Here is a 12,276-nt window from a genome sequence, read left to right as displayed (position 1 = left end):
AACCTATTTGTCTTTATTATGAGAGGCAATGAAGTAGGAACAAAGATCATCCTAGGAGATAAAACTTGGTTCCAGTCCTCCCTGCTCACTGAGTTCCTCAGCCTCTCTGGTCTCCAGGAGTTTCTTTTTAAATACCTTACCTGTCTTACCTCCCAGAGGAAAGGGGCTGGATAGGGTGCTCTGTTAGAGCCCCTTCCTGCTCTAAGATCTCTGAACTTTAAGGGAGTACCAAACATGAAACGGGAATAAATCAGACTTACCAGAGAGACTGGTCTTGCCCTCTAGGAGCGTTCTAAAGTGTTCTAAACTCTGCCCTCACTTCTTAAAATAAACATTTCATTTCGGAATAATTTTAGATTTTTAGAAAAGTTGCTAAGATGATGCAGAGAGTTCCTTTAACCAATTTCCCCTAATTTTGACATCTTACATTACCATGGTACATTTGTCAGAACTACAAAACCAACATTGGTACATTATTTACTAAATTCCAGATTTTATTTGGATTTCACCAATTTTTCTACTAATGTCTTTTTTTCTGCTCCTGGATCCAATCCAGGATACCTCATTGCATTTAGGATAAAACAACTTTTAAATGGTGAAAGATTTCCAACATAGCGACAAACAGATCTTCAATAAAAAGAACATCAGATACACTTGAGGCTATTTTTGAGCCCTCTCTTCCCATTTTCAAGCCCTTTCCTTTCTCCCTAGAGAAGCATCATCACAAACTCACTGTTTATCATTCCCTGGCATGTTTGCATGGATTCCTAAAAAGAAAATATAAGCATAAACACTATTTATTATTGCTTTTCAGACTTTAAAACTTATATAAATATTATTCTTTTCATATCCTTCCATACCCTGCTTCTTTCATTCAACTATGTTTTTGAGATCCATCTGTTAAGAAATATAGCGATAGTTCTTTTTGCTCCTGTGCATAAGATGTACAGCATTTCATTCTATGAGTACACCACTATTATCATTCTCCTACTGATAGACATTTAAACCGTTTCTTTCTTTTCTTTTCTTTTTTTTGCTGCAATAGACATTTTAATGCATTTGCTGAAACATAAGAAAGATTCTCCATCTAGGACTAGAATTTCTGCATTTCTGTAACCAGCTTTCTGGTGGAGATGACCTTCCCATGATAACATGACTCTCGCAAAGGATCTCATTCATCCCTCTCCAGAAGAGGAGAAGAAGAAACACAAGAAGTGCCTGGTACAGAGCCCCAATTCCTATTTCATGGATGTGAAATGCCCAGGTTGCTATAAAATCACCACCGTCTTTAGCCATGCACAAACAGTAGTTTTGTGTCTTGGCTGCTCTATTGTCCTCTGCCAGCCTACAGGAGGAAAAGCAAGGCTTACAGAAGGATGCTCCTTCAGATGGAAGCAGCACTAAAAGCACCCAGAATCAAGATGAATGGGAAACCATCCCAATAAACGCATTTTGGATACATCCTGTTTATTGTCTTGTTTTACTGCTAGGAAGCTCCTACCTCACGTATTCAGGGGCAACTCTAGAGTCAGTTGGGGCAATCTGTGAAATCAAATGAAGGCAGTTTCCAAGTCAAAAGTCCACAGGGCTGAATATAAGGACTCCTTACCAAGAAAGAGGAAAGCTGTTGATGCCAACACCGCAAAGAGGGTAAAGAGGAAAATCTGGTAAGAACCCATGAACTTCTGGAGGACACCTTAATCTTCACACTGATCTACGCATTGGCAGAATAAAAGAAGATAATAGTTATTTAATACATCCAGGACAGACGCTGCATTTAAAATCTTGTGTGGTCCTAAGAGTATCTAGCTGAAGCACTCAAAACCTAGCCCTCTAAGAAATTCTTTTGCTTCTTACCAGAGAAAAAGGGGTGAACTGTACTTGGCTCCTCTACCTCTTTTTGGCTTTTTACCTCTCTAACGTAATAAACTACAATTATTGAGTCTCTCATTTCTTTTCAGCTTACAAAAGAATATTTCAATCCTCTGCCACTTTAAAGTGCCTGTTACCTTTCCTGTGCACTTGAACTCCAGGTAACATGCTTCCCTTCACCAAGTTTGTGACAATGTACAGTGATTCAACTTCTACTTTTAATCCCTCTAACCTAAAACATTTCCTTGGATCACCAATGATCTCTTATATCCAGGGGCCACTTGTCCTTTTTTATTCAGGTGTCATTTCTAGGGAACATTCTGATTTGTGTATAACCTTGTCCTTAATAAATCTTCAGACTTGTGTCTTTGAAGCATTAAAAAAAAAAGGTGTAACTAAATTGTTCCTTAAAGCTGTTGTACTGATCTACACTCCTTTCAGAAATGAATGAGTCTGTTGTTCCACGTCCTCATCCATACTTGGAAGGGCATTCATTTTATAAATTAATTTGGTGACAACTGGCATCTTTATAATGAGTCTTCCAGTTCATGAACACTGCCTTTTTTCCCATTTATTAAGACTTTTTTCTTTTCAGTAATTGTAATTCCTCCAAAAATTTCTTGTACATATTTTGGTTAGGCATACCACTAGGTATCTTGAAGCTTTTATTACTATTGAAAATGGGATCCTTTATTTATTAATTTTTCTAATTGGTTATTACTGGTGAATAAGATTTCTATATGTTGATTTTGTGTCTAGGGAAACTGGCAAGCTCTTCCTATATATTTTCTACTTAAAAAAACTCAAGAAAATCATATTGTATGCAAATAAGGACATATCTTTCCAACAGTCACAACATTTTTCTTATCTTGTTGCATTGGCTAGAATCTCCTGTACAATGCTGAATATGAATGGTGAGAAAGGGCATCTTTATCTTTTTCATGTCTTTACTGAAAAGAAGCCTAGAGTCTTATTGTTAAGGATAGTTTTTGCTGGAATATTTTGATAGATGCTCTTTATCAAGTTAAGGAAATTCCCTTCTAAGTTTCCTGAGAGGTCTATTCAATCATGAACAAGCACTAAATTCTGACAACTAACTTTTCTATTTCTTACAGATTGTAGGTATTATTGATCTGTTAACATGATTTATTACATTAACATATTTTCTGATGTTGGATCATTCTTAATTTCATACATAAACTCTACTTAGAATGTAAATATTTGAAATAGATTTGCAACTATTCCATAAGCATCTATGTTTATAAATTGGACTGTTTTATAATTTTCCTTTCTTGTATTCTTCTTGTCTGGTTTGGGTATTTAGGTTATATTATCATTGTAAAAGTAGATAGCTTTTCCTAATTTTCTATTCTCTTAAACAGTTTGTTAATATTAGGATTATCTACTTCTTAGAAGTTGAATAAAGTACAGATGTAAACCACCTAAGCCTGATATTTTGGAGAGATGAGGTCTTGGTTATCAGCTTAAGTTCTTTAATGATTTTTGCTTTTTGGTATTTTCTATATTTTTTAAAGTAGTTTTGGCAAATTATATTTACCTAGAAAACTATGTCTTTTCCCAATCCAAATTTTGTCATAAAATTCTTCAGAGTATAATCTTATGATTTTTATTATCTATTACGCATCTGTAGTTATAGTTCCCTTTCTTTCAAAATATTATTTGTAGCTCTTTTTTGAAAAAAAAGAAACTTAACTAGGGATTTATCTATTTTATAACTCTTTTTGATCCTCTAAATTGCTTTCTATTTCATTTTGTTTGTCCTCTTAGTTTCCTTACTTTTACTTTTCTAAAGGCTTATTTTCTTCCTTGTCTATCTTCTTGAGATGGACATGCATCGACAGTAATAGTCATCCACACAATATGTATTCTCCCTTTGTTCTTTATTAGCATAACCCCTATTTAGTTTCGGAAATCAATATGCCAAGCTAAAAGACAAATTATGTTTTTCAGACTCCCCTGCAGCTAGGAAATGCCATATGACACACTTGTTACCAACGACACATAAGTGGAACTTATTGGGTACGGCTTCCAGGAAAACTCTTTAATTACAGGTAGCAGACTCAGCTGGTACATGCCTCTTTCATAACCTGTCCTTTTCTTCCTCATCATGTTTGGAATGTGCATACAAAACTGGAAGTAGAGCAGCCATCTTACAACCATGAGGCAGCTAGCATGAGTCTGGAAACTAAGTTTAGATGAGTCAAAAGTTAGAAGAGCCTGGGCTATCATGGCATCATGGAACCTCCACATCTGATTTGAACTGTCTACCTCCAAATGAAATCAAGTCCCCCATAAAACTGTGTTCCTCTGAGACAGGAGGGAAGAGGGCAGGGCACAACCATTAAAAGAATGATACAACCATTAAGAACAGAATACGACATAAACTGGTTAGAACCTATTAGGCCCTGGATGGTGGAAGATTTGACTTCCAGTAGACCTTGATCCTCATTACACACTCACTGTAATAATTAGCATGCTAAATGACATACCCACAGGCACCATGACAGTTCCAAGGCCGACCATAAAAGGCCAAAAAGTGGGCAGTGGCCCAATTCCTGGAAATCCCCGCCCCTTCCCCAACATAGTTGGAATACTTCCAATTTATTAGCCTATGAAATTACCCAGCCCACAAAAACTAACCATCCCATATTTTGGGGCTGCTCTTGCCTTTTGAGATAAGACTATATTCTGTCTATGGTATGTGTATCTCTCTAAATAAATCCATTTCTTACCTATCACTTTGTCTCTCACTGAATTCTTCCTGCTATGAGACATAAAGAACCTAAGCTTCATTAAATCCTGAGACCAGGTGTGCGATTTCAATGAAAAGACAGTGGGTTCAAGTCCAAGTCTGAATTTTGGCTGGGTTTGAGTCCCATCTGAGGTGTGATTGGGTTCAAGTCCCAATCTGAGGTGTGCGGTTTCACCTCTGCAAAGTTTATGATTAACCTCTCCAACCAAAACTTTATTTCCTTTTTTATCCTGCACCAGTTTCCCTCAGGATTGAGGAGTATCAAAGAAAAGAGGGGACTGAAACTGAGCAGGACCCTGCAGCGCCCTCCCAGGTACAAAAGCCTTTCTGTGTCCCCTGTTTCCCGTTTGTAGAAAAAGGCTTTAGTGTCCTAGGCCTTCCCTGATTTCCAAAGAGCAGAGCCAGTTATGATTTAGGGAAGTGAGGGAATGCAGAAACAAAGGAAAGGCAGTCAAGAAACAATAGTTCAGCAATCAGAGTCCTAGTTCCTCTTCAAGGGATATAAGTAACCATCTGATGCATATCTTTGAGTTCTTCTGCAGGAACTAAGACTCCCACCCAGGTGGAGGATGGTGACTACATGCTGACCACAAGCACAGAGACCCCAGACTGGCTGGAACCAGAAGGTTGGTGATTAAGATTCCTGAAACACAACACTGTTTCCTCACCACCAACCAATCAGAAGAAAATCATGCCCTCCACAACCTTCAGCCCAAATGTTGCCTTTAAAAACCTTATAGTCCAGCCAGCCAGGAAGATGGATCTGAGAAAAACCTATGTCTCATATCTTCTTGGTTGGCACCCTCTTATCAATAAACTGCTCCAAACTCTGATGTTTCAGTTTGTTTGGTCTTACTGTGCATCAGTACAGGAACTTGAGTTTGACAAAACAAACTTCTTGTTACATGACAAGATTAAACCTCTAGGTCATTTAACCCATGATCATTTACATACAGCCAAATGCCATTTTAAATAATACAACATTCAACTATCTTTCATTTTATTTATTTTATTTATTTTTATTTTTTTTGCGGTACGCGGGCCTCTCACTGTTGTGGCCTCTCCCGTTGCGGACACGCAGGCTCAGCGGCCATGGCTCACAGGCCTAGCCGCTCCGCGGCATATGGGAACTTCCCGGACCAGGGCATGAACCCGTGTCCCCTGCATCGGCAGGCGGACTCTCAACCACTGTGTCACCAGGGAAGCCCATTTTTTTGATTTTTAATAAATGTATTTAAGGTCATAAATTTTCCTGAAAGAAAAGCTTTCTTGACTAAACTGAGAGATCAACTGTGTTGGTCCAGACCAGAAAGACCACCTAGCCAACCCAAAAAGTAGTGATATAAATGAAAATGGCTATGGTTTAAGTCCCTAAATTTGGGGGTGGTCTGTTATACAGTAAAAGCTAACCAATACAGAAATTGGTTTCAAGAGTCGGGTGCTGCCATAACAAAATCCTAAAACATGTGGTGCTGGCTTTGGAATAGGGCAGTGACCAGAAAATCAGTAAGGAAACAGACTGCAAAGGTGGCAAAAATGAAAAAACAAACAAACCCAAAAACCACCTGCTGTAGCAGGTCTGGAAAATGACGACTCATACTATGTAGAGACAGAACAGTTGGTAAAAGTGAAGTTGACACTACCTTGAGAGGAAAAAAAATGAACCTAATGAACTTTTGGTTACAGCTAAGTAGATCTCCAGAGAGAATTTGGAAAGTGCCACTTGGGTACTCTTCACTGCATGTGATAAAATATGGCAAGACAGAAGAATGGGCAAAAGAAGGAAATGTTCAGTTTGCAACCAGAATTTAGATGGAATACAGTGGGCCCAGGGCCTGCTGTGTTGCAAAATAAAACTCTCATCTCCAGTCTCCCCATATCTGAATAGTCTTCAAGTACAAGATTCTTAAAGTAAAAGGAGACCTTAGGACAAAGAGAAAAGCAAGGGTATGGCCACTTGTTAAGATCTCTGAAAGATTTAAGATAGTGCCTAGTATACTTTCTCAACTAGACAAAAAGGCATGACAGACGCCTAATCCCAAATCACAGCGAATAAATCTAGAAAAAAAATAATTGTGGGTATAGCTTTTGTTGAATAAAGTAGACTATAATCTGTTACACCGAAAGCCCAAAATGTTTAAAAAAACAAAAACAAAACAAAACTATACCAGCAAAAGCACCATCAGCTTGGACTAGAGGGAACTAAGATTGATTAAACTGCAAAGAAGTCTCTAGGCTCTCAACTACTTATGGGCAGGAAGCCAGATGAGAAAGCTGCTGAACTGTTAACATGGCCATTTCTTATGGAAAGGAAAGATTTCTCAAGATGAGGAACCAAGGGACTAGAGAATGGAGTCTAGGGCCTTGGAGAACAATGGAATGGGAAGGCACTCCCAGGAAGCAGAACTAAGCCCTGATCAAAGGCCTAGGGGGAATTTTAGACCAGTGATTTTATGTATCCTCTGATCTTCCCCCTTTTGAAGGGATGCGTCTATTCAGTTAACCTGTCTCTGTCTCACCACTGTACGTCAGGTGTGCAGGGAGAAGGTGACTTGTCATTTTAATTCACAGATCTCTGAATCAAGAGGTGCCTTACCCAAGGAGCCACATCTAAGGATCCTCATTCATCCTGATGTGGTAAGATCATAAGATCGCATCCTTCCAGCCTGATGCTATATGTAGGATGAGACATGTAAAGTGGGAGAAATGTGAATAATTTGTGGCAAAGGAGCAAACTGTGGTAGATTCTAAAAGCAGCCACACATGTCTATACAATGGAATATTACTCAGCCATAAAAAGAAACAAAATTGAGTTATTTGTAGGGAGGTGGATGGATCTAGAGTCTGTCATACAGAGTGAAGTAAGTCAGAAAGAGAAAAACAAATACCGTATGCTAACACATATATATGGAATCTAAAAAAAAAAAAAATGGTTCTGAAGAACCTAGGGGCAGGACAGGAATAAAGCAGCAGACGCAGAGAATGGACATGAGGACACGGGGACTAGGAAGGGTAAGCTGGGACGAAGTAAGAGAGTGGCATGGACATATATATACTACCAAATGTAAAACAGATAGCTAGTGGGAAGCAGCCACATAGCACAGGGGGATCAGCTCAGTGCTTTGTGACCACCTAGAGGGGTGGGATAGGGAGGGTGGGAGGGAGGGAGATGCAAGAGGGAGGAGACATGGGGATATATGTATACGTGTAGCTGATTCACTTTGTTATAAAGCAGAAACTAACACATCATTGTACAGCAATTATATTCCAATAAAGATGTTAAAAAATTTTTTTTAATTAAAAAAAATAAAAGCAGCCACAAATTCTTTTCCTCCTACCAAGGGGTGGAGTCTGTTTCTCCACCGCTTGAATCTGGGCTTGGCCTCGTGACTTGTTTTTGCTAACAGGACATTAGTAAATGTAATACAAACAGAAGATTAAAAAGTGCTTGCAAAAGGAGGCTTGCTCTCCGGCTGCATTTGGAAGCCTGGACTATCATGTGAACAGCCTCAGCAGACAATTTGGAAGATGAGAGGCAATTTGGAAGAGAACTAAGGCATCCCAGCATGCAGGCTGTCAACTTCCAGACATTGAAGCTATCCTAGATCATCTAGCCAGCCACCAGCCCATCACAGACGTGTGTGATGGTCAAGATCAGCTGAGCTGGCCCAGATTTTTAAAACTACACAGCTACCCCAAAGATTCTAGAGCTGAATAAGATAGTGTTTCTTTTAAGCCATTAAGTTTTGTAGTGGTTTGTTATGCAGCAAACCTCAACTGTTATAATTATAATTTTTTTTTACATAGTCCATAATTATCATCTTCCTGACTCTGAATATGGCTTTAACATCCCTCCCCCCCAGAACAGCCTGCCCCATATTGCTATTGTCGCCTAATTTTCATTTTAATCATATTTTTAAATCACACACACACACACACACACACACACACTCACACACACTCAGGAATTTTTTATAGGTTAACAGTTAAATGAATATAAATATATTTAATCAATTTCTGTGTTCACTGTTGTTTCTTATATTGTGCATCCTTTCTCATTGTTTGATTTTTTTCCTTCTAAAGTATATCTTTTAATAGTTCTTTTAATGAGAGTCTTGAGTTTATACCTTTGGTCTTTATTTTTCTCTCACTGCTGTAGGATAGTTTGTCTAGGCATAGTATTCTAGGTCCAACACTTAGAAGTTGTAAGTCTGTTTTCTTACTTCTCCTGCTGCTGAAACATCTATTAGTCATTTATTTATACATGATTTTTTTTTTTTTCGGTACATGGGTCTCTCACTGTTGTGGTCTCTCCTGTTGCGGAGCACAGGCTCCGGACGTGCAGGCTCAGCGGCCATGGCTCACGGGCCCAGCCGCTCCGCGGCATGTGGGATCTTCCTGGATCGGGGCACGAACTTGTGTACCCTGCATCGGCAGGCAGACTCTCAACCACTGCGCCACCAGGGAAGCCCCATGACATATTTTTAACTCTGATTTTTAATTGGTTGCTATGGACTGAATGTTTGTGTCCCCCCTAAATTCATATGATGAAGCCTCAACTCCCAATGTGACTGTATTTGGAGACCGGACCTTTATGGAGGTAATTAGGGTTAAATGAAGTCATAACAGTGGGGCCCTGATCAGATAGGATCAGTGTCCTTAGAAGAATAGACAGGAGAGAGCTCGCATTCTCTCTCTCCCTGCTACGTCAGGACACCGTGAGAAGGCGGCCATCTACAAGCCAGGAAGACAGTTCTCACCAGAGACTAAATCAGTTTTGATCTTGGACTTCCCAGCCTCCAAAACTGTGAGAAATAAATGTCTGTTGTTTAAACCACCCAGTCTATGGCATGTTGTTATGGCAGCCCAAGCAGCTTCATATACTGGTCTCCCCCCGCCCTTGATAGTATGCAGTTTCACTGCAATATGTGTAATGGTGGGTTAACTTTTATTTAACCTCCGTAGTATTCGGAGATACTTTTGATCCAAGAACTCATAGTTAGTCAACTCTCGAAAATTATTAGCCATGTATTTAAATATTGCTTCTCTTTCATTCCCTCTGTTCTCTCTTTAACTTTTATTATAGAATGTTGAAGCCAGTCAATTTATCTTTCATATCTCTAAACTTACAGGGTAAGTTTCTCTGTACTGCTTTCCAATCTGTTAACTTACTTCAGTGGTATCTAGGAATCAGTGTACCCTATCTATTGTATCTTTATTTCAATAACTACAGTTTTCATTTCACATTTTAATTTTTTATATATATCTGATCTTATTTATGCTTTTTTTTCATAATTCCTTATTTTTTAATGAAAGTTATGCCTTTTTTTAGGGCAGGGCACATCCTCTACCTACTTATTATAAAGTTATTTTCAGACTAGTCTATAAAATTAATTTCATTTGGGATAATTTCTTATTCTTACAGTTGATTCTGTTACCTCATTTATTTGCAATTTTGGAGTTGCAAGTTCCTTTTGAGTCTGTTCTTCTCACTTTTGTTACTTTGTTCCTCTCTCTCTGACCCCATTTCTCCTTGACCCTCCGAGCCCCCAGTGCAGAAGCAGGTTGGGTGTTACAGTCCCACAAGAACATGGCAGCTGCAGTCACAGAACCAGCAGGCAGCTGGGCTCAGTTCCTGGTAGCAAGGCTATGTGCTTGTTCTTGCCTTCCTTAGCCCACAACTCCTGTCCCAGTCTCCTCCTTCCCTCTCACACACCCAGCCTTCCTTCCTAACTTGGTGAGCTCTTCTTCAGCCCTGGCTTCAAGCCTTACTCTGGTTTCTCAATGCCTGCAGAGCACTGTTATTTTTTTGGTCCCTTTATTTCATAGGAGCCAAATTCTTCATAGCCACTGCCTCCAACCAACCTACAGCACAAGAAACTTCAGTCTCTGATCACCTTTTTGCAATTCTCTTCTTCTATGATCCACAGAGATGGTTACTTCACATCTGAGACTGGTGATGTGCATTTTTTGTTTCTCTTTCCTTTTGTCCCTCAGAGATATGAGTTTGGGGAATCAGTTTTCAAAATGTAAACAAAATCTACATTAGGAATCTGGTCCTCCTTCCCAAAGTTGCACGTGCCCCCAAAATGAAACTTTAACAAAGGACAAGGGGATCATATGTGAACGCCAATCATTTCTCTCTTGAGCCAGAGAAGCATCTCCACCTCACTAAAGCCTCTCTGTCCAAAAGGCAAGCATGGTGAGGACGGCAAAGAGAACCACTGCTCTTGGCTACCATATACCCTGGAGATCTGGGAACTTCTCCTTTTAGATCTAAGCTATTTATTGATCAAACGAACCAGAACAGAAGACTTTGGCAAGAACTTGAAAGACTAATATAATCTTTCCCATTCATTCAAAAACTTCAGTTAGAAAGAATGGGATGGAAAGAGGACACAGGAAATATTGTGATGTGGCATATTCAAAACTACAAGTCCATTCTTTTCGGAACAGAACTTGCTACACTGGGGCATGGGCACCTGAGTCTTCAGTGTCTGTGACGTTGTCCTTACAGTTACTGGACAAATACAGGGATATAACTTAGTCTGGAATCAATAAGTGGAGAATGCACAACACAAGTAGCTTTCCTTCCCCTTGACCTGGAGAGAGACGTCTTCCTTGCCTATAAGCATATAGGGAAAAATTTCACTTTCAGTTGGAACAACTTAATTTGGCATTCCCCTATAACATACCACCACAACTCTCATCTGTTTATCCACTGGGAACTTCCCCGATTGGCCTCATCAGGGCACCAGGTGGGATGAGATGGGGCACATCAATTTCAGCACTAACTTCCAGGGGTTTACTTTTGTATGTGTGCTTATCTGGGGGGTTGCTTTTTGCCAAGTCTACCGTAACACGGCCAGTTTTCCATTTAGCTACACGACTCATTCCAATATTTATTGAGCATTTACTGATAAGAACAGCTCCTATGTAACGGGGACCTCTGTTCGCATGACAGTGAACTTTACATACTCATTTACTCTTCACAGCCGCTAGTCATTCAAAGTAGGCACTGTTACCTTCATTTTTCAACAGAGAAAACAGGCTTAGAGAAGTTTAGTAGTTTCTCAAAGTCACACAGGCTGGAGCTTGAATTTGGATATGACTCCAAAACCAAAAATGTTTTTGTTATTGCAATCTGAGGACACCCGTTCTTTCCTATAGAGAAACTGTGTGTTCCAGGCTATGGCCCTAAGTTTTCTACACTGAGGCAAGGCCAGCCTAAAACAGCCTACTCCGGAGCTGTCCCCTGGCCTTTATATATTCATTTTCCCCTCCCACCTCCATTCTGCCATTTGTGCTTCTGGGGCCTATGACCTAACAACTCTCAGCTACAGGCAGAATCAGACAGAGGCAACAAGAACTTTTGGGTCGCTATTGGTATTGGATTCTGGGCCCTTCTCATTCAGGGCCCCGAGGTTTGGTAGTTTTCCTGCTGCCTAAGCTCTGGGGATTCGTCTCCTTGTCAAGCTTATTTTTATCACTTGCAGTGGTGCCCAGATCCCGTGGTATTGGCCTTGGCCCTGAGGATGGTATATAATAGGCAGAAAAATGCAGTGGGACTTGGAAGAACTGAGAGGTCTCCAGAAAGGGAGAGGCCTCGAAGTACGAAGGAAAGGAAAACT

The 12,276-nt window shown here is 39.8% G+C and overlaps 2 protein-coding genes across 3 annotated transcripts in view; one reads left to right on the top strand and one right to left on the bottom strand.

Moving 5' to 3' along the window:
- MYLK (myosin light chain kinase) overlaps positions 1-12,276 on the bottom strand; it is a 268,669-nt gene that overhangs the window by 225,088 nt on the left and 31,305 nt on the right. The gene's annotated exons all lie outside the window — the stretch shown is intronic.
- Positions 842-2,711, top strand: LOC101282095 (40S ribosomal protein S27-like). Its single transcript, XM_049710453.1, has one exon. The coding sequence runs from the start codon at positions 1,153-1,155 to the stop codon at positions 1,402-1,404; it is 252 nt and encodes an 83-aa protein (XP_049566410.1). The 5' UTR covers positions 842-1,152; the 3' UTR covers positions 1,405-2,711.

Source organism: Orcinus orca, chromosome 5 (genome assembly GCF_937001465.1).
Source record: "Orcinus orca chromosome 5, mOrcOrc1.1, whole genome shotgun sequence".
Lineage (NCBI taxonomy): Eukaryota > Metazoa > Chordata > Mammalia > Artiodactyla > Delphinidae > Orcinus > Orcinus orca.
The sequence above is the reverse complement of the archived record's forward strand: the minus strand, read 5'-3'. Positions and strand labels throughout refer to the sequence as shown.